The following is a 26800-nucleotide window of genomic DNA, read 5'->3' on the forward strand; positions in this document are numbered from 1 at the left end:
GAGGACAGCGGGGAAATAACAATGAATTACAAAGAAAAATTGGAAAAATGTCCATTCCCTATTTTGATGGTTCAGGTAAGAAATTGCTCGGGCTTGGGTGCAAAAATTAGATACATACTTCCAATTAAATCCTATGTTGGAAGAAGAGGCAATTAAATATGCTACGCTACATCTTGACGGTGTAGCACATGAATGGTGGCATCACGGACAAATAACCTTAGGTCATAATTTGATAGGCACTTATGTTGAGTTCACTGAGAAACTTATTGATAGGTTTGATTCTAAGGATCTTGAATTACACCTTAAGGATTTGACTCAACTTAAGCAAACTGGAACTGTTGAACAATATATCTCTGAATTTGAAAAATTGGCAGTCTTAGTCACTGAAATTTCTGAAAGGCCCAAGATTGTGATATTTATAGATGGATTGTCTGATTCCCTCAAAGGGTGGGTTAAATCCTTAAACCCCCTTACTTTACAAACAGCGGTCAAAAGAGCAAGAGAATTAGAACCATCTTCAAAAGGAAATTTTTTTAACAAAGGACCACCTCCTAAACCGGAAAAAGACAAACAACCTTACAACAAAGATGATTTTCCTAAAAACAGGTTAGATAAAGAAGAAAGAGAAGAGCTCAGAAGGAAAAAACTATGTTTCAGTTGTAGGGAAGCATGGCAGCCTGGACACAGATGTTTAGGGAAGGGAAAAATTCATTATATTGAGGTTATGTCTGACAGTGACGATGAAGAGAATGTTGATCCTAACATAGAACGAGCACCCCAGAACACTGAGTCAGAAACTGGTACCAAACAAAGAGAAGGAGTAATAGCATCCATAACAGGAACCCCACATTATAATATTTTTAGAGTTAGAGGAGTTTTGAATGGACAACGTGTAATTGTTATGCTTGATAGTGGTTCTACACATAATTTAATAGATGCAGCACTTGTGGAAAAACGTGGTTTACAGACTGAAAAACATGAAGGATTTGATGTTAGAGTAGTAGGTGGAACTAATTTGTCTAGCACTCATAAAGTTCCTAAATTGAATATTACTCTTGGCAATTACACTGTTACTGATGATTTCTATGTGATTGATTTGGCTGACACTAATGTTGTCTTGGGCATACAGTGGATGGAAACACTAGATGAATATACACAGAGTTTTAAAAGAATGGAATTCTCTTTTAAATTGATGATAAGAAGGTAGTCCTTCGTGGAATGTCCAACAGTGGCCCTAGGATCGTCAGTGCTAAAAGAATGGAGGCTATTTTTAGACATGGAGAGGTGGCATGGTCTGCACAATGTTTAATCTCCAACAAGGTATCAGGCTTTGAATCTAAATCTTATCAAGATGATTTGTTAACAGTATTAGATTCACATCATTTGGTTTTTAGTGATATTCCTCCAGGAGTCCCACCTGATAGAGGTTTTGAACATACTATTGAATTAGAAGAAGGTGCTAAACCAGTAATTACTACCCCTTATAGACATCCTAAAACATTCAGGGATGAAATAGAAAAAGCAATTAAGGAATTATTGGATATGGGGCACATTAGACCTAGTTCTAGTCCTTTTGCATCCTCTGTAGTGTTGGTCAAAAAGAAGGATGGAACTCTTTGAATGTGTATTGATTACAGAGCTCTTAACAAGAAAACAATCAAAAACAGATATCCAATTCCTCGAATTGATGAATTGCTAGATGAATTGCATGGTGCTATCTATTTATTTCAAAATTGATTTGAGATCAGGATATCATCAAATAAAGTTAAGAGAACAAGACATTCATAAAACTGCTTTCCGTTGTCATTATGGTCATTATGAATTCTTGGTTATGCCGTTTGGTCTCACAAATGCTCCGGCAACATTTCAGTCCTGTATGAATCATATTTTTAACAAACAGCTAAGGAAATTTTTGCTAGTATTCTTTGATGATATATTGATTTATAGCAAAACTTGGGAAGAGCATTTGAAACATATTGACATAATTCTTGGTATTATGGAATCACAATCATTGTATGCAAATGCATCTAAATGTGAATTTGGAATGACTGAAATTTTGTATTTAGGGCATATGATCAGTGCAACAGGGGTACCAGTTCATCAAGAGAAGATAAGAGCCATTTTGGAGTGGCCACCACCACGGAACCTTACAGAATTGAGGGGATTCTTTGGTTTATGCAGTTATTACAGGAGGTTTGTCAAAGGTTTTTCACAGCTTGGGGCGCCCTTGACAGATCTTACCAAAAAGGGGGCATTCAGATGGACTGAGGAATCTCAACAGGTATTTGAGAAACTTAAAGAGGTAATGAGTTCTTGTCCAGTACTCGCTCTCCCAGATTTTAGTCAACCTTTTGTGTTGGAATGTGATGCTTCTGGTGATGGAATAGGGGCAGTTTTAATGCAAAACAAACATCCTATAGTTTATGAAAGCAGGAAACTTAATAAACTTGAGAAATTATATTCCATCTATGATAAAGAAATGTTGGCAATCATGCATGCATTGACAAAATTTAGATAGTATTTGGTTGGTAGCAGATTTGTGGTGAAAACTGACCATGATAGTTTGAGATATTTCTTGGGTCAAAAAGATTTAAATGACAGGCAACAGAAATGGATCAGTAAGATTCAAGCTTATGACTTTGAGATTGAATATGTAAAGGGTAAAAATAATGTAGTTGCAGACGCGTTATCTAGAAGGCCTGAAATCCACGCATTATCTGTTGTAACAGCTGATTGGAAATCTTTATTGCTGACCGAATATTCAAAGGATTCTTTTGCATGTGATTTGCTAGATGGTAATATACAGGATGATAAATATAAAATTATTAATGATGTTATTTATTACAAGGACAGGATCTATTTAACTTCAGGATCGAAGTTGAAAGGAAAAATTCTCCAATCTATGCATGATATTCCTCTAGCAGGGCATCCGGGATACTTCAAAACGTATCGTCAAGTAAGAGAAAGGTTCACGTGGAAAGGATTAAAAAACGATGTTCTACACTATGTCAAGGAATGCACCACTTGCCAGCAAAATAAAGCAGAGCAAACCTATCCGGCAGGTTTATTACAACCACTACCAATACCAGATCAGAAATGGGAAAGTATCTCAATGGATTTCATCACAGGTTTACCGAAATCCCATGGTAAAAAATGTATTTTTGTCGTGGTTGATAGATTAACTAAATTTGTGCATTTCTTTTCTATCACTACAGAGTTTACAGCAGTTCAGATTGCAGAATTATTCTTCAGAGAGGTTTTCCGTTTACATGGTTTACCAAAGACTATAATAAGTGATAGAGATAGCAGATTTTTGAGCATATTTTGGGGAGAGCTTTTCAGATTAACAGGTATAGAGTTGAATCATAGCACCAGCTATCATCCACAGACCGATGGACAAACAGAGACAGTGAACAAATGGATTGAAGGTTATCTTCGTAACTATGTCGTCGGTCATCAGAAGGCTTGGGTTTGTTGGTTATATTTGGGAGAATATTGTTACAATAATACGTTTCATATGTCAATTGGTATGTCTCCTTTCAAAGCATTATATGGCTATGATGTACTCTCCTTTCTTGACCTTGCTTTTGAACAGAGCTATGTACCTAAAACTCGTGATTGGCTTCAAGAAAGCCAAGATATTTTATCAGCTCTCAAGGAGAATTTGCAATGTGCCCAGAATCAACAGAAAATCTATGTAGATAAAAAACGAGTTGAACGACATTTCGAAGTGGGAGATTTGGTATTTCTCCGGCTGCAACCTTATCGGAAATCTTCTCTCAAACACAGTGGGTCTGAAAAATTAAAACCGTGGTTTTATGGTCCCTATCGGGTAGCCTGGAAGGTTGGTACAGTTGCCTATGAACTTGATTTACCAGTGGATAGCAAGATACACAATGTATTTCATGTATCTTGTCTCAAGAAAGCTCTGAGGCAGCAGGTGTCAGTGTCCGAAGATTTACCCCCTCTGAATGATGAAGGGAAGCTTGAAATGATACCAGAGGTAATTTTGGAAACACGAGACAGGCAACTGCGGAACAGAACTGTCAGGGAATATCTCATCAAATGGAAAAATTTGCCTCAGGACGATGCTACCTGGGAAAACGAGACAGTTTTGGAGTTGCTCGAGGGCAAGCAACACGAGGCAGGGGAGACTGTCATGTCCCCTTGTATGTGATTAACGAAGATATAAAAATATTAATTACTTTATATTAATTTCCCATTCATTTATATAAATGATTAATATTTACAAAGGCATATTCTTTTAATTACATATTTGCTACTTAAGCGTAACTAGCCGTAACTATTACAGGACTTATAACCACTTTGGTGGAAATAAAAGGAATGGGCATCTGCGATGGAAGGGAGGAAAAATGGGTAAAAAACAATTCATGGAATATTAAGTCTGTAGCTGCGTGTGTTGTTACACAACCCGGCAATTAGAACCTTTCGTCAGTTGTTCTGGCTGGCCTATTGGTATTGGTATGCAGAATCGAAAGAGGTATCCATTGGTTTGCTTCCGGCGGAGGCATCTTGCATCACATAATACATTAGCGGTGAGTGATAGTGCCGTGTTCAACCACGACATACTCTAAACGCTCCTACCACGCCATTAAATCATGGGAAAAAGGGTGACGTTGGGTACTTCACAAACCCGAGCACACTATGGCGCCTCCGTAGATTTGGAAACCCGATATTGGGATCATTGGGGCATCTTCTACTGTCCAACGGAAGGTGCTAACTACAGAAGACGTAACGCAGATATTGGAATGGCTGTGCAAGAGAATGAAATTCTCGGGTTGAGTTCCGGGGAATTACGACCACGAGGATATATGGCGTTTAATGCAGAAGCACGTATAAGTCATGCTTTGGGGTATTAACGGTATCCAGAAGGAAATGTTGTATTAACTGTAGCCAAAAGGATATCCTTCTACAGTGGACGAGCAGTCTTCATCAAATAGCCATCACAATACTGGTCTATTTCACAGTAGATGTCTGAAGTACAGTTCTGGACAACCATCGTATATTCAGGTGCATTATAAAACACCCTGCTGTATGATGAATAACTGATGCTATGTTAATCTGGAATTTCAAGTATTAAATGGGCACTGGTTAAATTACAAATATATCTATTTGCATACAATCTCAGAAAGGAATCGTACAGTGGAATTACATGTGTGTTATTATTTTCATAGACAACCAGTAAATTCACGTTAAATCCCCTATGTAAACTGGGCAATTACATTTATTTTCAGTTCATTCCAGTAGGGAATTTTACAGAATTCACCCTTTGCTGCCTTCACTTAGCATCATCTTCAAGGTTTTTAAGGTCGTGGATTCTAGTGAGTCAAGGACAACTCACTTCGACCTCTTCACTCATTGGTTTCACTAAGTGTAAAGTAAATTCTTCACAGGGTTACTTTGGTATTTTCCTTGTTCTTCATCATTACTTAGACCTTGAATCACCTTCATTAAGTACTCAATCTCAGTTGATCGATCATCACCTCTTGATTGTGGATTTGGAGGGTAAACACTACATTTTGCCACCTTCACTCATCTTGACCTAGTGAACATCCAAGTCGTGGATTTTGGCATGTTAAAGAAAAAAGTCATTGCCTCACTTCATAGTTGTGGATTCCACCAAGTTGTGGATTTTCTCCAGTCGTGGATTTTGGGCACTCATGGAATCACTATTGCATTTGGGCTTCATCCTTTCCTAAGGTTGACTCTATCACTATGAGAGTTTCATACTTGAATTTCCTCTCGGAAATTTAAGGAAAACTAACTCGTACTCTTTCATATTTCCCTCAACTTCATCCACCTAGACTTGATCAATTCCTCTCTTCCTCATCCAGTCCTTGAAGTGTTTCCATTTGCTTGAGAGTTGCTCATCATTCATAAAACCTATCTCATGACTTAGCCTATGGGTTACATTGTGAATCCTTGTTCAATGAAGCTCTTCACCCCTATCCAACACTTATGCATTTTGACAAAAAGGAAGCTGAAGGTTGTTTGCTCATCTTAGTCCAAGACATGGACATGCTGTCTTGATCACATCCTGACAATCAAAGCACTGCATCTTCTCACAAGTAAAAGGTTAATGACTAAAGAAACTACTGCCAAGCCAAGCAAACTAAGCAAAAGAACTAACCTATGAGCAAAAAAGTGGGGGTCCCCATTTGCAATGGGGCGATGTGTGAAAACATCACAACAGGTCCTTTCTATTGGCACCTTGCATTAGACACTATAGATTTTGGGCTTTGAAAAAAAATAAAAATTATGCGCCATAACAGCAGGTTTTCATTAATTTGAATTTAAAATTTTGAAAAAAGACAAAAAAAATAGAACAGAACAAATATGGCAGGGTTGGAAAGAAAATAAAATTTCGGTAGCATCACAACAGGATTTTCGTTGTTTAGGGTTTGGAAATAAAAAAAATAGAAAACAAAATAAATACCTGTTCAAATGCACTCTAATCATGGATAAATCCTTCAAATTGTATTACCAATCAGTCAACAATCAATTTGATTTTCTGAGATTGCAACTGTTGAAGACAAAAATGACAAAAAAGAGATTTAATAACTGCTGGCATGTTTTTTTTTGCAGCGGCTAAGTTTTCTTTCCAAAATCCCCTGAGTCTTGCAGAGAAACTTGTGAGTTACTCTAAAGGAATCGGTTCACAAGTCTTTGGCAAGTTACTCACCCTATAAAAAAACTTGGTAGTTTGGCAAGAACTCACTGAGCTTGCAACTATGGTTTATGATTCTTGCTTAATAGCTACATCATTTACACCCAGGGGACAAATTTTTGTTCTCCCTCTATTTATATATAATATGTGCTTGGCCTAAAAGCTTTTAGTAAATATTTCTTGAATTGTGGCTTTATTTTATGTATTATCTTACATATATTTGCCTGTTTACAAAGACATGTTTTCTGCAATCCTTAAACCCAACCTACTAAAGTACTGGTGGCCTCTCAACTTTAATCCTTATTATTAGTGATACGGCAAAGCTAAAAGGTTCATTTTGAAATTGGTTCATTGAAATCTTAATTAGCTACCTGCTCTTTACAAAGCATGTCACTGCTGTTTATCAAACAAGTAGGTATCTCAGGAACACTTGCTTTAGGGTAAAGTAGAAAAGAAGTATATGGTTTCAAATCTGGATTTGTAACTTTTGACTGTACATCATTTGGTGTTTTGCAGATTAAGAAGCTGAATGAGCCCATAGACGTTTGTATTTCAGAATGGAACACTGGAGGGCTTGTTACAAGGATTGAGGTACACTACTTTCTTCAATTACTCTGTTCTTTTTCATTTTTGTGTTTTCATTTTTTTTCAAGGATTTTGAATTGATATCCTGTGAATATCTTGCAGGGCTTAAGAGCATTCCTTCCCAAAATAGAGTTGGTGAACAAACCTTATGAGAATTTTACAACCTTGAGATCTAATGTAAGCCTATTCTCATAAAGAGTTCATTTATTGAAACTTGAAATCACTATACTAAAAAAGTAATATGATATACTTTGTAGCATTCGCTGATCCATTTAGTCATACAATTTAACAACCAATCTAGAATTTGAAGATGAGTACCATTCATAGTAGATTGAACTTGTCTTCGATTCTCTATTATTCATTTTTTTCCATGTTTTTTTTGTAGGTGGGGAGGCAGATAACTGTATTGATCACTAGAGTGGATGAAGAAAATGGTGATTTAATAATCAGTGAAAGGGAAGCTTGGGTTAGCCTTATAATCTTTGAAACCTCTTTTCTGTATTATTTGGAATTATTAGTATCTGTTCATGTGAGACGAAAGCATTTGAAACTTTAGCAGCTCTTTAAATTTAGCTTAGTTCTATTCCAGGAAAGGAAGATGGAAAACTGATTCATTTATACTTAACTATGAAATGCTGGGAATTCTGATGCTGCTTTCCTGAAATAAAAAATGTCTTAAATTCTTGACACGATTCATATGGTATTAAGATGATTTTTTCTTTCTCATAATTTCATTCAATTCCATCAAAATTCAGAGTCAGTCAAGGATGTCCTTAACTGTCATGTTTAATAACTTGGGTGCTGACTTGCTATAATTAGGCAGTACAAAACATCTTCTAAATGCATTATGCACGGTTTGGGAGATTAAAATGGCAAACATTACGATCTGATTCAGACCTTGTTTTTATGTAAATTAACATTAGTTATTGTAACAAACAAGGGCTTTGATGTTAATATTATTAAGATATTTGAAAACCAAGGTAAAAGGTTTTGTATAGGTCAACAGTGAATGATTAAGATTCTAAGAATTAGTTGACATCCTTAATTCTTGGTAATATTTTAATTCAAAAATTGCAGAATTAGGCAGGATGGAAAAGACTTATTGCAGAAAGGGCTGCAGCAGCCTTTACTTCAAAATCAGTATAAGTTAACAACCATTTGCATTTGATACAAGTACCTGAGAACTAATCCTTCTGTGCAATATATTTGAACTAAGTAAAGAAAAACTGTTTTAATCATTTGGTGCTGTGAAAGATGGAAAAGCTTCATCTGTTGAAGTGTTTGCATTGGATTTTACTATCCACTGTGCTTATATGAATTGCCTATGCAATTTTTCAACCCATCACATTGACATTTTCATTGTCAGTGTTTATTCATTATCTTACATAATTTTTTCTGTCATACTCTGCTGTCTATATCCAATTCTTGTTCCTTTTAGCTTCAGCTTACAACTGGACTGTGACAAGTTCTGCAGGAGTAACACAACACTTCCCAAATCATCTCAATGATGCTATCCATCTGTGGAGGCTATACGTGCAGCCTTTGTTTAGACAATATTATGTCTTCATGTACATATGGTCAAGGCTGTATACTTAATGCTGTTCTGGCTTGCTTTTTAGAAATGTTGTAACGAATTTACATAATGAGGTTTGAAATCCTGATTAATCATTTTCATATGTATATGTTTTTATTGTTATTTCCCCCAAATTCTGTTGACTAGTGCTATCTCGTCAGTGTTTGCAAATTATACTCTTTGTTCAACTTGTAATTGTTGCAATGTTCCCAATTGCTGCCTACAGTATCATGCCACAGACATTCATTAGTGGGCTATTCTGCAAATTTGTATCTTTTCTTTTGTTTTTTTAAGAATTCTTTATTGTGAAATTCCCCTTAAGAGCGTTAAAAACAAGTGACTTCCCTTCTGATGTTTGAACTTAGCCTGATGTTTCAATGCTGGGACGGCAGCACAATAACCCTTTTATAGGACCTTAGATAAATAAAGCTCATTCTTTCCTCAGGGGCAAGTAATGAAGAAACCACTGCTTCTTCAAACTATTAGCTAGTCGTCTTATTTAATAACTATATTACCATTTCTCAGGTGAACTGAGTGATGTTCTTACAGGTTTTTAGGAAATTATGTTTTTGTTTGTATTGCCATTTTAATGAAATTCATTCTTCTGTTGATATTTGATAGGTTATGAAACATCTTTGTGAAGGAACATTACTTGAAGGGTCTATAACAAAAATATTTTCATATGGAGCACAAGTGAGGGTTGATGGAACAAGCCTAAGGTGAAGCACACTGTTCTGTCAAAATATCACAATTATTAATTATCCCGTGCTTTTTGTGTCTGTTTCCTATCATTCCTGGTGATGCTTTAGTAGTTAATATGTTTTTTCCATCGTTTGTCTAACTTAGTCCCAAGGGCCAAAGGTTAACCATATTTAAGTGGTATACCACTCTCTTGTTGAAATTTGTTGTCCACACTAGCTTCTGTATCAACTACTATTTTCATTACAACCTTTTGATTAAATGAGTCCAAATAATAATAATAAAGCTGCTGAACTTTTGTCTTTGTATATCTTATATTTTGACCTTATGTTGCATTTTCTTGGTTTTCTATGCCAATTGCACTGGTGTGTTACTTATATAGTTTACAGTTTACAGTTAAATGTTGAAGGGGTTGAGATCCAAATTCGTATCCCCAAAGTGACATGTAAGGTGGAATTCTAAGTGTTGACTCTTGGCCTTCCAATATATGGCTTCTGCCATCTAGCTGTAATTTGTAAGTTGTTGTTCTTAAGGAGCTAATTATTGTATTGCCCTTAAGGAGCTAAGTATTAGTATCAGTTGCTCAGATGCCTGTTTGAGATATATTTGTAGACTATTGGAAAATATTAAGTTATTGAATAAGTTGGGAAAACATGTATAAAACTTAAAAACACAAAATCTTATTTTGCTGATTATTGTAATTTTATTTTTCATAATTTAATTTATTAAAATGTTTGTAAATTTTTTATAATTAAATGAGGGATTTATTGGGATCCTCACTCATCAAATGTCCCTATGGGCCAATAGGCTTTAACATGCAATAAAAAACTAGTAGCCTTTACTACATACCTTTCAACTTAGCCTTTTTGGTTTTCTTTACAAAAAACTTATTGTACTATAAAGGTTAAACTAGGTTAAGTTAAGTATCAAGAATGTTTTGACAAGCTAGATACTGTCACCTAACTGACATTTATGATTATTTGATATTACATAATATAAAATTTGTTTCTTCAATTTTGTTGACTCTAATGCACACACCTAGCACAAACTGAATCGCATACACAACACAGATTAAAAACAAGAGAATTAGCTCTAAGGACTCAAACCTGGTTCATTAGATAGTTTCATTACCGTCTCCATCGTGAGTGCAGAGGGACCATCAAATGAATCTGATTGCAGCAGCTTTTAATGTGGGTTCTTTGCAATCCTTCCAACATGATCCACAAAGTTCACTATGTTCCACTAGGTGACCGTGACCTTTCTAGCATGACTTTCTTGCCACTTTCCTCCATGTGTATGCCGAATTCTTAATCTCAGTGTAGGACTGCCAAAGATAATAGAGGGACTTTTTCCCTTTAGCAAAACTAAAAAAATCCTCACTCCTTTTGTTCTACTCCAACATATTGTCTCTGATAGTCATAACATTATTAGAAGAATTGATACATGGATATTAAGAGAATTTTGTGACACACACTCCAATGTATGTAGGCTTGTATTTATTATTGTATGGGGAAGTTACTTCAGTGGTTGTAAATTGCATTGTGTAACTCACCTTTTAGACATAACTATGGTGGTGTTATTACATCATTAACATAAGCTATACATTCCCATGTGTACATAGTATAGCCTAATGTTGTATTATGTCTCATAATCCCCTTAAGAAATAAACTAGAAACAAGTCTTAATCCCAAAGAAAAAATGTGGCTAGTAGTTGATCTCCAAATATCAATTGAACTGTTCCAATCAGAGTCCGTATATCCTATCAACCTGAAATCAATTATAGAGAATGCCAAAGTCAAGAGTACCTTTGACATATTGTGACACATGTTTTGCTGCCTACCAATGAACAGGTTTTGGCTGTACAAAAATTGAGAGAGATAACTAACAACAAAACAAAATCCAGTCATGTGACACAAGATATATAAGATTGCCACCAATTGTCCAAAGAGTGACTCATCAAATAGTGATGAATCATCATACTCAATCTTCATAGGTGTAATGGAAAGGCTACTATTGATCATGTGAAACTGTTCCAAAAGATCTGTTGCATACTTGACCGAAGCCATAAAAATGAGATGGTTATGTTGCCAAAATTCTACATCTGAGCAATACGGTAAGAGGCTTAGTGCAGTCACGTCAAAAGCAAAACATAGATCAGATTTCACTTGCTACTTGTGAAGGCAATATTGTTAACATAGAGAGTAAAAATCACAATGTCACCAACATGGCTTCAACATAGATATTTGGATTAGAAAGATTGCTTTGGAATCCAAAATCTCAAAAATTCTCATTAAGCTTCATGTAGGCTCATGGAGCTTGCTTAAGCCCATAGAGAGACTTAATAAGCTGACAAACTAAATGTCATGACTAGGTACCTGAAATCTTTATGTCATCTTGTAGACTTCTTTGTCTAAATCCCCTATCAAGAAGGCACTCTTCACATCCATCTGATACACCTTTCAATCAAAATGGCTTTCTGTGGAGAGAAGAAATTGAAATGTAGCCATTGTTGATATCAAAGCAAAAGTCTCCTCATAGTCCATCTTCAATTGGGATTAGCCTTTTCCAACAAGGTGGGCTTTGTACTTGTATTCTTATTTGCATCCACTGGGAATTTACTTGGAGGCAAGTCAGCCAACTCCCAAGTATGGTTCTTTAGTAAGGTGCTAGTCCCAATTTGCACAACATTATCCCACCTAGGTTGTCCATTATTAGCCTCTAAGTATCAATTTCATTCAAATTACCTTAAAAAATTAGAAGAAAGTAAGCTGAACATGCTCATTTGAACAAACAATTTGTTTCACCATTTTTTGGGGTTGCACATTTGATTGAGGAAGTTTATCCTCCTCCATATCTTAAAAGTAGTATAATATCACTTGGGTTTGTATTGCTGGGTTACCCAATATTTCTGCAGTGTATTAAATAGATTTGTGAATGTAGCCACCTCAATGTGACATATTCGACAGATTAGTGGCGGGGAATAAATGTTAACCAAAGATTGACACATTGGCAATTGTGATGGAGCACAAGAAGAACTAGAACAAATTAGGGGTAGTTTTACATCTTACCAAGTATATATTATCTTTAATAATGCGATCCTGGATTTGAATCTTGCAATCATGACATAGACAACATATGCAATATACATATACATATATATATATTCAATCATTGGGGTTAGGCATACCACATCATATTCATAGATTATCAATAATACTACACAAGCACATTAGGGTTTGGAGGAAGAGACACGATGGGTCTGCCTGAAGCCATTTCTACACCAAGCCCAAGAGTGGATGTCTACCTCAACCCTCTTGCTTGGCGGTTGTACTTGCTTTACCCATCAATGTCTCATCTCCCTAAAGACACTTGCCATCTTGTCATAGGAGCCATTATGGTCAACTCTAGAATGGCCCACTTACTTAGCCTTGTATACCCCTTTTGCTTACACTCCAGGCCCTTCCCACAAGGTGGGTTTCAGTCAATCAAGCACATTTTATATTCTATCATAAGAACATATACTTAAACATTCTTATTATGCATAAACAACAGGTATAAATATATAAGACAATGATTGGCAGTAATATCAAGTTTACCATGAATATATGTTTGATAATAATAATTTGAAATAATTAGAAAACTGCTGTGATGAATTGGACTGGTTTCCCTTTGTGATTACTGTTCCCGATCTTATGGGAAATGCTTTTGCTGTGTGATCTGCTTAATGTATTTGACCTGCTTTGAATGGTTCGATTTGCTGGATTGATTGGATATATTTTAATGATTTGCTTGGTGTTTTCTTCCTCCATTCCATATCCTTTTATACTATCCTATTTTATTGAGGAGACACATCTCTTGGAAAAGAGATATCCCTTTAAAGGGTCATGCCTCCTCATTGTTGTCTTATCAGATCTGCACTTCTTATTTAAATCAGATCTGCACTTTTGATTCCCTTCCCTATTCCCCCCTCAAATGAGGTTCCCTTCTCCCTTTTATATCTCATGTTTGAGGGAGTGACAACTTTTTATTCCATGTCTTTTGACCATTCATTAACTTAATTAAACTTTTATTATATTTAATTATATTCTTTTATATTTTAATTTAATTTTTTATTTTTATTCTTTTGTATTATAATTTTATTATTATTATTTATTATTAAATTCTATTTCAAAGTGGGGACATTACAAAGAAATACAATTGTTTTTTTATTGGCAATTTCAATGTCTAAATATTAAAAATAAGTCCAATATTTTGCTGTTACATTAAGCAAACTGAGCAAAATTTTTATGAAAAATCCTACATTGTTTTATTTTGCAATTGTTTATTTTCTGCTTTTCAGAATTTCGTCAAGCTTTGGAATTTTTCATATAAACCCTTGTTTGAAATACTAGCAAAGAACAATATTCAAAATCTTGTTTTGCTGGATCCTATAAAGTAACTAGTTAAAATTTTAATCTGTAGAGTCAAAAAATGCTCAAATTTCTGTGTATGGAATTGTGACAAAATTAATCTCAAAAAAGAAAACAGATGTATTGTAAATCTTGCTAATTTTGATAATTGCCTTGAAGAAGCCTTGTTATTGAAATTATTTGTCTTGATGACTTGATCTCTGAAGTTTGGATTGCCTTTTGTGCTGGCAATTTGTCAGAAAGTCTCAGAAACAGATATCAAATTTTAGAAAAAAGTCATCTCTATAGATGTAAATTTTGTTGTTTTCTACAAAGTTAAGTGAAGGAGGGTCTTTGTCTGAGCATCTTATTAGAACGAGAGATCTAAGAGATTAGTTCTCAGCCATTAGTAAAAGGTTTGCTGAAGATAATATGATTTCCCTAATCATCAACAGCCAGTCACCTTCATTTGAAACTTTTGTGAAGTCTTTGCATTTGTTGGCAGGAGTCAAACACTCACATTTTGAAAAAATCTGTTCATATTTGTTACAGAAACAGTAAAGACATGCAAAGTTGGGAGAGTCCAGTTCTGAGTAATCTGAGAGTGCATTCACTGCACAGTACAAAGGCAAAACAGAGAGACCTTTCTCTTCTCTATTATCTGCCAAGCACAAGGTCAAGGGCTCATAATGTCAGGCATGTGAAGAAAGATTGCTAGATTGACTCTATGATGTACCAAAATAACAAGAAGTTGTGGGCTCAGACCATTGTGGCAGCAGTTGAGGTTGAGCAAGACTCAAGGGAAGAGTATGCATTCATGGCATCTTCCTGAGATAATAATGATGCAATTAGTTGCAGGTTCTTTGATTTTGGTGCATCTTGCCGTTTCACCTGCCACAGAGACTAGTTTGTGAAGTTTATTGTCAATTCTAGTTCTACAAATTTTGTTTCTTTGGGTGATGGAGAGCACATGCTATTGAAGGGACATGGGATGTTCAACCTGTTCTAAGTGATGCAATAAAATTAGAAGTGAGGGATGTTAGGTTTGTTCCAAACATGAACAAAAATCTTTTGTCTATTAGTTAGTTTATGGAAAGTTCTACATTGTCATGCATTTTTGTGAAAAAAAGTGCATCATGACTAACCTTAAGTAGGATAGAATGGTTGCCCTAGACACTAGACAAGGTGGTTCGTGTTGCCGGGAATAATCATTATGTTATGTTGTTATATTATGTTTATGTTGTCGTCGGTAATAATGAGTTACGGCGGTCAGTTGATTAGCCGACGGGTAGGTAGTTGGAGTCGCGACGGTTGTGTCGCACCCCTTCGGGTATTATATATTGTGTACCTTTTCTTCGAAGTGGGATCATGAGAGTCGTGTAAAATGTAATGTTATAAGCACTTGATGTACATGGACTGTTGAATTAATATAGAGACTGGTTATTTAATGTATTTCCATTATGTTCTATGCATTTACTTTCTGCATTTAACCGTTTACCCGAGAGGGCAAACATTTGGCGCCGTTGCCTAGACGAACTCGAGAACGGAAGACACGGATGGCGCACGGACACAACGGGCCTACCCGTCGGTGAGATTTACCCAGAGGCCGACGACGCGCAAAGGGAACAATCGTCGTGGGACGCAGAGCGTGATGGCAAGAGGGGAGGGGAAATTGAACCTTGTAAGAATCCCGACACACTGCTGATATAAATTGTGGCCGAAAGGCAAAATAAAAATAAAAATAATAAAAGTTTTTTTGTGTACATGGCGTGTGTTTGCTGTGTATGGAAGTGACTTATGCCCAATAGACTAAATAAGGACAAAAATAAAAAGATACAGAGTGACGAATGGGAAGTGGCACAAACCGCGTTGAATCTCAGACAACAGATAGAACGAAGGCGTAGGCTAAGGCAGCTTGCCGAGGGATGACCGGCCGAGGGGTTGCCCGAAGGGAACCCAGGAGGTGTCACGGAGGTTGCGGAGGCAGAGATAGACGAAGAGAACTACACTGTCTACACTGTTGTAGGGCTGCCAGAAGGAGTCACGGAGGGTGCCGAAGGAGAACTCTACAGTTCGCCAGAATACCACCGTAGGGTAAGAAGCCGCGAAGAGTTGGTGGAACAAACAAGGCGAAATCTAAACCTGATCGACGCTACCAGAGACCTGCTAAAGAATTTGTCCATTTCAGAGGACAACCGGAGGGAGACAACGGAAGGTGGCGGTACGACCGAAGGTGCCGAGGGAGCACAAGGGTACCGTACGGGAGGCAATTTGTTTGGTTTGGTGTCAGCAACTTTTTTCGGAGGACCCACGAGTGGAGGTTCAGTTGCAGGAGGCGGAGGATCGCCAGGTACAAGCACACAAGGAATTAGAGGAGCGAGACCTAGCGGTGGGATGGCGAGTAAACAAAAATTGCCAAAGTTCACAGGGGAGGGCAAGGAAGACCCCTTACGGCACTGCCGTACATGTGAAACCATTTGGTCCGCCAACGGAGTAACAAACCAGGATGATTGGGTACAGCAGTTCCCAGCCACGTTACGAGGAGTTGCCATAGATTGGTACTCCGATGTGGACAAGCAAAAAGTGGCCACGTGGGCCAATCTACAAAAGGAATTCACGGGGGAGTTTCGGTTGCTCCGTGATGACAATGAAATTGTAACGGAGATATACAGTACCAAACAAGGTACCAGGGAGACAGTACGGGCATACAGTCGGAGGCTGAAAGAACTCTTGGGTAAAATGGAAAGCCAAACCGCAGATGGATTGAAGAAACGATGGTTCGTTGAAGGGCTGAAATCCTCCCTACGGAGGAAGATGAAAATTGTACCCCCGACGTCATATGACGACGCTTATAATAGGGCGATGGACCTGGAGAGCGAGCACAAAACATCAAAGAAGAAGAAAAGTAATAAATCCTCATCCGAGGACGATGACTCTTCACAGGAAAGCAGCAGCGACGACGAGGCTGGCAAACGGGTGCAAGCGCTCCAGAAAGACATGGAGCGAATGAGAAAGGAATTCAAAATAATGAGAAGCACTGGTCGGAACGAAGGGGACATATGGTGCACTGAGTGCAAAGAGGAAGGGCACACAAAGGGTACTTGCCAAAAGAAGGCATTCTGCGAGATTTGCCAAGTGATGGGACACTCCACCAAGGAGTGCCCATACAACATGAAAACCCGAAGTACGCAAATGAACCAGGTGCTGTTCACAGAGCAGGCCACAACATCCGCACCAGCGGGTACCGGTCAACATACTAACACAACGGCATCATCTGGAGGATACCGGGACAACAGACGCAGCGGCGGAAGGAATAGCAACAATAACAATAACGGAAGCCGTATCCAGTATGACGCCAAGGGCCGGCCAATTATCCAATGTAGGGCATGTAATCAGTGGGGGCACTTCGCCCGTGATTGCACGAAGGAAGCCACCCCTCAGCACCTCTGCCGTTGGTGTGGGCCAGGCGACCATGAGGACGCAAATTGCCCGTAGGCAGGGGTTAATCTCCTCAACATTGAGAAGGTTGAGAAGACTGGTGAGAAAGAAGTACTGGCGATCACCCATGCCCAGACGAAAAAAGCCACTTATCCCGACCCCCGTACGGAGAAGGAGAGATTACGGGAGGCAAAGGCCAATATTGAACGTGAGATGACGACCGAATGACGGGACAACGAGGTGGCGAGTACATCATCCCGTACGGAAGCGGAAAATAACATCATTGGGCAAATCTTGCAGATAGAGGTGTCGATAAAGGTAAAAGACCTTCTAGACTCTATGCCACAATTGAGGACTGCCATCCTCACCAATGTGCAAAGCACCGCATTATCGAGTACACCACAGGTAGGGGTTCCCGCCACCGCATCGTTGAGTGCACCACAGGTACGGGTTCCCGCCACCACATCGTCGAGTGCACCACAGGTAGGGGCTCCCGCCACCGCTTCGAAGAGTACACCACAGGTGGAGGTTTCCGTCAGCCCTTCGACTGACCCGATGTTACTAGCCGTGAGCAGTGGTAGACACCCAGCTGTGGTAGAAATGGGTATCCGTGGGACCATTCTGAAGGACACCATTGTGGACGGGGGATCTGGGGTGAATGTACTACCAGAAGAAACATGGAAGCAGCTGGGGAAGCCCACCTTGTGGCCACCCACATTCAACCTGGTGGGAGCGGACCAACACGGCATTAAGCCACTCGGCCTGTTGATGGCCCAGCAAGTGACGATTGGTACGCAACCATTCTTGTTAGATTTCGTGGTTATTCCCTCGAAGAAGAAAGGCTATGACGCCATCCTGGGGAGAGCGTGGTTGATCAACGCGAGGGTAAACCACAGCTGGAAGAAAAATACACACTCCATGGAGAAGGGAGGGCGGAATATACCATTGACCTACACACCCAAGATGTTGGCGAAGAGCTCGCCTCTTCAGACTCGGACTCAGAGGACTCTAATAAAGGGGAAGGGGGTCCCGATGAAAGCAAGGGCAAGAACGCGATGGAGCCGAACAGTGAAGGGGTGCTCGAATTGGAGGGATGTTCTGAAGATGAGGTATGCTCACTTAACGGGCTCTTCCACTGGCAAATGGAGGATTATGAAATGTTCCAAAGCTATAGGCTCGAAGTAGAGGAACCAGAGCAACCAATAGAGGTGTACCTGCCAGAATACAAAGAGTATTGGAAGGGAGACGCCCCAAACCCTGGCGACGTAGATAATCCGAAGAGTGTTGGCAACGATTGGAACCCTGTGTGGAAGACCGCAGTCTTCAAAATCTTTATTATTCTTCTTCTTCTTATGTACGGGAAGGAGGTCATGGTCCCTGTAGAATTTGTGGTTCCAGGTCTTCCGATGGCCATTGAAAATAGATTGGCCACCAACGGGTACAAATTGAAACCCTACCACGCGAAGCGTGCAGGGGACCCGAGAGGCCGGACAGACACCCGAGAGCCCGGAGGGGGACCCGAGAGGATGGAGGGGGACTCGAGAGGCCAGGCAGGCGACTCAAGAGGCACAGGACCACAGCAGGCGACTCTCGGGCGAGGAAAACCGAGAAGGATGAAGGGCAATCCCAGAGACAGGGGACCCGAGCAGACGACTCTCTAAGACAACTAAATTAGGAGATGAGAAAAAAAAACAAAAAAACGTACGGTCGTATGACATGCGACCGTACGGTCAAAATTTAAAAAATATATGAAAAAACCGTACGGTCGTACGACAGTGACCGTACGGTCAAAAATTAAAATTTACAAAAAAAAAAAAAAAGGACGGACCTACGGTGGGACCACCGGCGGTGACCACCGTGCGGTGGTAACACCGACGGTGACCACCGTGCGGTGGTAACACCGACGGTGACCACTGTGCGGTGGGCCACCGGCGGTGGTAACACCGACGGCGACCACCGTGCGGTGGGCCACCGACAGTGGTAACACCGACGGTGACCACCGTACGGTGGACACGGGCGGTGGCACCCGCAACTACAAAGCCGCACAGCACGCAGCCCGCAGCCGCACAACTCACCCGCCCGCACACTCACATGCCGAACAGCGCGCCGCCCGTAGCCGCACAGCGCGAAGCCGCACAGCCATGCAACCGCACAAACACACACGCAGTCGCTTCGTCGTCAGTGGTCACTGTACGGTTGAACTGCGTTGGGCGTGCGGAAGGAGGACCGTACGGTGTGCACAGTTGGGCATGTTGTCGGTATGCTGGAGGTGTGTCCGTACAGTAAGAAGGATGTCGACCGCACGGGAAGGTGGCCGCACGATCGGAGGTGCCAGTGGAGGTGTGTCCGTATGGTAAGAAGGGTGTAGGCTGCACGGGAAGGTGGCCGCACGATCGGAGGTGCCAATGCTGTTGTTGACCGTACGGGGAGGTTGTATGGCCGGGGTGCCATCGGGGACATTACAGTGCCAAAAAAAAAAAAAAAAAAAAAAACGACGACGACCAGATTTAAAATGATTCGCTGGAGTTTGAAGCCAGGACACTGGAAATTCAGAGTGGAAAAGAAGGGTTTTTGGCATCTTAAAATATCACAGAAATGCTGTTGCCCCCAGACCCCCAGTTTATTTTTGAGCTACAGAATACCACGGGAAGTGTTGTGGTTGTCCGTACTGTGAGAAAGAAGCCTGCAGCTAAGCATTGGCGGGAAGCCATAAGCCGTAGAGGGAGACGGATTTGGCGGTTGCGAACAAACAGAGTTCGAGGGAAGGCATTGCAGGTCCGCGCAGTTGTATGACACCAGGGAGTTATTCAGTTCAGTTTTTAGCCTTTGGGGAGTGTGATGGAGGATTTGAGGTGTCTCCTAGCATTTGTGCCAGCGGATTGTGGCCACCTCCAGGCATGACTGGTACGCTTTGAGGAACTCGGAGTATGTCTCGGCTGAACGTGAAGTTGCCTTGGTGGATGCACAGAGGGCTCGGGAGGAGCTGACCACTAGGTTGGAGGCAATAGTCGCGTGAGACTTAGTTTAGCGTACCCAGGAGTTGGATGCCGGGAGAGCAGCACGGGTGGCTATCGAGGACAAATTGGCTAGGGAGATAGTATCAATTGAGTAGCAGTTGGTGGAAGCTGAGACTGAAAAACGTGTTTTGCAGACAAGTTTGGGTTAAGCACAGGAGGACTGTGATGGCAAAGGAAGCAATATTGGTGAAATCCGCACTTGAGCATCGGATGGTAGTAGAAAAGGGTTTTCAGGCAAGGACGCAGCAAGTGTATAAGATCTGGGCCCGACTGGCGTCAGTAGTTCCTGCCGTTCATCTCTATTTTGTATTAAGTCGTTGGAGTCGACTTCTTTTCTTGGGGGGGATGATGTTGCCGGGAATAATCATTATGTTATGTTGTTATATTATGTTTATGTTGTCGTCGGTAATAATGAGTTACGGCGGTCAGTTAGTTAGCCGACGGGTAGGTAGTTGGAGTCGCGACGGTTGTGTCGCACCCCTTCGGGTATTATATATTGTGTACCTTTTCTTCGAAGTGGGATCATGAGAGTCGTGTAAAATGTAATGTTATAAGCACTTGATGTACATGGACTGTTGAATTAATATAGAGACTGGTTATTTAATGTATTTCCATTATGTTCTGTGCATTTACTTTCTGCATTTAACCGTTTACCCGAGAGGGCAAACAGTTCGCATAGGCTAGTTGATTCTACCATATTTAATATGTATACATTGTCTGTTGAGGACTATTGTAGGATTCTTTGGCATGAGAAATATGGACATCTCGGCCCTTTGTATTTAGCTAATTGAACAAAATTGACATGGTTAGTGGTTTTCCATCTATCTAGGAGGAGGATATATGTATGGGGTGTTTGATTGGTAAGCATAAACAAAAGTCATTTCCTACTTAAGGGGCTTCATATGCAAAGGAGGCTTTAGATCTCATTCATGTAGATCTATGTCAGCCTTTTTGGAAATCATCTACAATCTTTGGTGTGAGGTACAAGCTGTTGCTATTTGATGATTTCTCTAGGAAAATGAGGGTATAGTCTTTGAAGAAGTTTTCTGGTTGCTTTGGAACTTTTCTCATGTTCAAAGCATTTGTTAAAATTTAGAATGGTAGGTAGATCAAAACATTGAGGTCCAAATTATGGGTGCGAGTTCACTTACAAGCAGTTCAAGTTCAAAGCATTGGTTGAAAATCAGAAAGGCAGGTAGATCAAGACATGGAGATCTGATAATGAGGGTGAATTTTCTTACAAGTAGTTCAAAGACTACTGCATTCAACAAAAAATGACAGTCGCATACACCCCTCAGTAGAACTAGGGTAGTTGAAATGTGCAACAAAACTATTGTTGAGATGGTTCGGTGCATGATGTAGAGCAGAGACATTCTGTACAATTATTGGGCCAAAACAATGAACATAGTGGTGTATTTCTTGGAAGTTAATGTGAAGTCTTGTAGGATGTCACACTTGAAAAATCTTAGTCTGGGATGAAACCAAAAGTAACGCCTTTTTATTTTTGGCTTAGCTGCATATGTTTTAGTTCCTAATAGGAACACGAGTGAACTAGACTCTTAAAGTTATAGATATTTTTAACTAGCTATATTGAGCATTCTAAGCCACATAGATTAATAGGCTTTCTACTTACAAAATCATTTTTGTAAAGATGTTGATGTCAAAGAAAGAGTTCCTTTTTTTGTAATGTACCTGCATTTCTACTGTCTTCTCATTCCATATAGTATTGCTTCTATTTAGTCCTGTTGTTGGCCCTATGCTGCCTGCTGTCAGCCTTTGAACAAAGTCATCCCTCCTCAAGCAGTTGATCCTTGCACAAAGTTGACTGTTCATAACACATTGAACAACAAATATCATGAAAAGTCTCCCTTTAATTGGACCTTGCAATCAACAATTCCTGCTTTTTAACGGTAATTCAAATTTATGGCAGTTGGTCCTTACACAACATTTATGACAGTTGGTCCTCTCAAAGCGATTTCTTATCCTTCAGCAACTGGTTTAGCGCACCCTCTCCGAAGGCTTCCTTGCTTTGATAACAAATGTTATAAGATCAATTGGAAGAATTGATTGGCACACATTCCGATGTGTGTTTGCTTGTATTTATTATTGTAAGGGGAAGTTACAAGGGGAGGTTATGTTGATGGTTGTAACTTACTCTGTGTAAGTTATCTTTTAGGCATAACCAATGTGTTTTTATTATGTCACTAACAGAAGCAATAGATGCCTGCACACAAAATATAGCCTAACGCTATATTATATTTAATAAACATTGATCTGTAAATTAAATCTTGATGCATGATCAGAGGATTAATTTTTGTCACTTTTAATCAAGAAGATGTTAGAAGATTTGGAAGACCCAAAAAACCTTGTGGACAATGGTTTTGAAGATAACTGGGTATTTGTGCATACTGAAAATAACCTTTGATTGATTTAGAGCATCTCAGGGAAGTCAGATTCAGGGGAATGCTGAAGAAAAAAATTATTTAGGAGTTGGTGATTAAACTTCCATTTTAAGTAGGGCATTTTCAGAATTGCCTTGGTGTTTATGAAACTTTGAGACAGTTCCAAAACCACTAGTCAGAAGCAGAATGTGGTTTCACTCATTTTGTCCATATAGGCAGCACAATAGCTGAAAATAATGTATCCTACCATTCTACATGTTATGTGCAAAGATTCTCACCCAATAAGGATTAGAAAAGTTATATAAACATTTGGAAAGCTTTGTGCAAAAGCTAGCTCATGTTTTATTCTTCTAACATTGTCGTAGAAGGCTGTAGCAATCTGAAGAACATGGTTTTTATAGAGTTGCATGCATGTTGTAGGATTGGAATTCAGTTTTATAATGTTTCCATGTGTTCTAGGTGGTCCTTGGAACATTATTGATTTTTCCTACTTGTAAGATTGAGATATTCATACGGTGACATGAGGAGTTTGAAGCTCACTCTTATTGGAGTTCCTTTCCCATTTAAGGGTTTCTCTAGGTGTACCTTTGCGTTCAGTCTTCTTTCCATGTTTGCATATGTTGTTTTTCAATCCTCTTCAGTGGTTTTAGATTTACTGACTGCAGAGAAAATAAATTTATTGACTACTAAGTTACTATATCAGATAGTTTATTGGCTTCTCTATTGTGATGTTTGTAGGAGATCAATCAAAATGTTTATGCTAGACTACATGTTTCTTGCAGGAGGTTCACAAGACTCCAATTTGGTGTACAACTTTTCACCATAGTGTGGATAACAGTGAGGGAGTCTTCTTTGATTTCAATGGCTTTAAAACCAACAAGGGCCGTTTAAGTCTTTTTGAGAAATTTATAATCTCAGCTTGGTTTTTAGTGCCAAATGGAAGAAAGCTCATTGTAGCTGAAATAAAGGATCTTTTTCATTTCTTAGCTTACTGCTAGTGCCCAAAATACTTGGGTTACCTATAGGTATACTATCAAAGTTAACTTTCAACATACCCCTACTAGTGGGGTACCATTGAGCCCACCATTTAACCTTCTTAGGGTCTTTTAACCCATCAACAGGTGTTTGGGATGCTAGTGGCCAATTTTGGAGGGGGACCTTGTTTTTATTCCTCAACTTCAAAGTCTTTAGCTTGGCTTGCATGAAGACCCATTCAGATATCATTAATTCTGTCTTCTTTGCAAATATCAATCAAGAGACGTTGTAGTCTTGGAAAATTGTATGATTCCACTCCAGCTTGGTACTCAATCAAATCTTTGGAACACGACAAGTTTAGAGAGTGTGTAATCAGAGATGTCCGATGTACAATTTGGTTGCCAAACACAAAGCTTCCTTGCTCTTTAGAAATGATAAGGGCAAGACGTTTTTGAGTTTCTAAGTGATCACCTTTAAGATGATCTTGTAGATAGTACTGTAGAGTGAGATAGACCAAATATTAGCAAAAGTGTGGAAATCCACTTTCTTAGGGATGAGATTTTTGAAAGTACAGTTTGCCTCGAGCTTTTTTGGATTTCCTTAATTCATTCGCTACTTCACAGCCTCATGAGCTAGGACCTCTCAAAGGGATCAATAAAAACTTGTTAGAAAACTGTTTAGGCCATGCACATTGCGCTCGACCATGTCAGAATATCCTCTTGGGCTCTTAAACGATTTTCTTGATTGAAAGATAGACAAGTTAAAAAATGAGACTATGTTAGGAATTTCTTTTGGTTCCAATAGTTCGTCACTCACCAAGCTAGAAATTTTAAAGATTCTATTGGATTTCCCATTAGCTATCATAAAATGGTGAAAGTATTTATAAACCTACCTCCATCATGAAGTCATGCTTGTTTTGATTATTATTTCCAAAAGATTTCTTCCAAAGCAAGGATTATTATGAATGGTAATGACAGAGAATGACTATGAAGATATTCAATATTCAATATATGATATTTGATATTAGCAAAAGAACCAAAGTCTCCTTAAATAAGAGTTACAAATGCTCTATTCGATAAGGATAAGATTGACAACTCAGAAAAGCAGAAGACAACTAAGAGAATAAAGAGTTATCCTAAAATCTGTTCTAACAACTTTATTTGACCATTGTAACTAAATATTACAATATTATTTAATACTCCCCCATAACGGTCAACCTATCGACTAAAAGCTTATCCCAAAAACTTTAATTGATCTGCTAGTCAAAAAGCATAGAAGGTTGACTCCTGCTTAGAATGTTCTGCAACATGAGCCTCTAGTAGAGACCCTCCCTGTTTGGGTTGCTGATCAGCCAATCTCTTTCTGCAGAGCCTCTTCATGTGACCAATTTTACCATGTGATAGCTTTCAGATGAGCCATCCCTCTTGCAATCCTAAGTTACGAAAAATAAGAAATCCGCTAATGTTGAAAACAACACTAAAATGTTTAGAAAAAAATTGCAAAACCCAAACAACGAACAAAACCCACTTTTTCATTAAATAATTGGCAAACGATCTATGAAACAGTTTTAGAAAAGAAAAATCTGAACCCCCGCGTTTTGTTTTTCAAAAAATGTCAAAAAATTATTGAAAATGCACCACTATTTTTTGGAAAAAATAGATCAAAACCCTAGCCATCCAAAGAACACTGATTTTTTGGGAAAAACCATTCAAAACCCTAGTAGTGTTGCAAAGACACGATTTTGTACAAAAATCATAAAAAAACAAGTTAGAAATCCTCAATTTTATTAAAACATCGCTGAAACAATCATTCTTCTAGCCATAGAGTGTAGAAAAACAATCAATTGTGCTTAGAAAAGATTTTGTTTTGTCAAAGTCCTTCACCAGGGTGTTGTGGGTGAATAAAAACCCTCAATTTTGTATAAAAACAACAAAAACTTCTGAAAAAACCTTAACAAATTTCAGGTAACAAATACCTATGGTTTTTATTCAAAAAATATCAATCAAAAAAACTTTTGAAAACCCTTTTGAAATTTTCAAGTAAAAAGTACCTATGAATTTTGTTGAGAAAATTCACCAAAAAACAAAGTAGCTGGATACACTTGTGCCTCTCCTTGGGCGTGCATACCACCCTATTAGATATGGCTACAACTAGGATATGCATTGGATACCGTAGCCACATGTGCCCAAAAAACACTAATATCTAGTCGTGTTAGATATTTTGAGATTTAATTTTTTTTTTATAGTTTGACTGCTTTTTGACATGAACCTTCCTAAACTTAAATTAAAAAACCTCATTTCTGTAATTTTTTCTTTTCATTTTCTTTTTTTTTTGTCAAATTTTCTTTTTTATTTAAGTTTAGATTATTATTGTTTATTTAGTTTTTTATATTTAAATTTTAAATTTTTGATATATTTAGATATTTTTCTTTTTTAATTAATATTGTTATTTTACTTTATTTTGTCTTAGTTTAGATTTGAACGACATTATTGTCAATCTAATTATAGGTCTTGGTTTGCATATTTTTCTGTATATTGTAAATACTAAATTGTTATATCAACATATAATTGTTTATGCAGCAATTATGTGGCTATGTTGCTTCTAAAGTAATGAAAATCTCCTCTAATAACTTAGGAAATTGTGTTCTACAAACGTGTATGTTCTTTTTATGAATGTTGTATCTAGTCATATCCATATTAAGGTTCTTCAGAATTGGTCCTGTATTCGTATTTATATCCATATGTGTCCATGCAACTTTGCCAAAAACTTGCCCATGAATTTATTTAAAAAATTGCCAAAATTTCAGATACACCCATGATTTTATTGAAAAAATTTGCCAAAAATTCAAGGAATAAAATCAAAGTTTTTCCTTGGCAGATCCATACGACAACATACAAATTCGTACAAGCCCTTCTGATAAGTTCTCTATCTTTGAACTTGAGGTTACTTCCCATGCTCTCATACCATATTACAAAAGTAATGATAGAGAATAATTATCAAGATATTTGATATTCGATATTAACAAAGAAGCAAAA

At 38.5% G+C, this 26800-nt stretch overlaps 1 protein-coding gene across 1 annotated transcript in view; it reads left to right on the plus strand.

The window, feature by feature from the left end:
* LOC131065242 (protein PIGMENT DEFECTIVE 338, chloroplastic) overlaps nt 1-26800 on the plus strand; it is a 153509-nt gene that overhangs the window by 10458 nt on the left and 116251 nt on the right. Inside the window, exons 3-6 of the mRNA XM_057999704.2 lie at nt 7205-7279; nt 7376-7450; nt 7659-7739; nt 9468-9565. Coding sequence (XP_057855687.1) covers nt 7205-7279; nt 7376-7450; nt 7659-7739; nt 9468-9565 — 329 coding nt within the window. The remainder of the gene's footprint in view (nt 1-7204; nt 7280-7375; nt 7451-7658; nt 7740-9467; nt 9566-26800) is intronic.

Source organism: Cryptomeria japonica, chromosome 2, assembly GCF_030272615.1.
Source record: "Cryptomeria japonica chromosome 2, Sugi_1.0, whole genome shotgun sequence".
In the NCBI taxonomy this organism is placed as follows: Eukaryota; Viridiplantae; Streptophyta; class Pinopsida; order Cupressales; family Cupressaceae; genus Cryptomeria; species Cryptomeria japonica.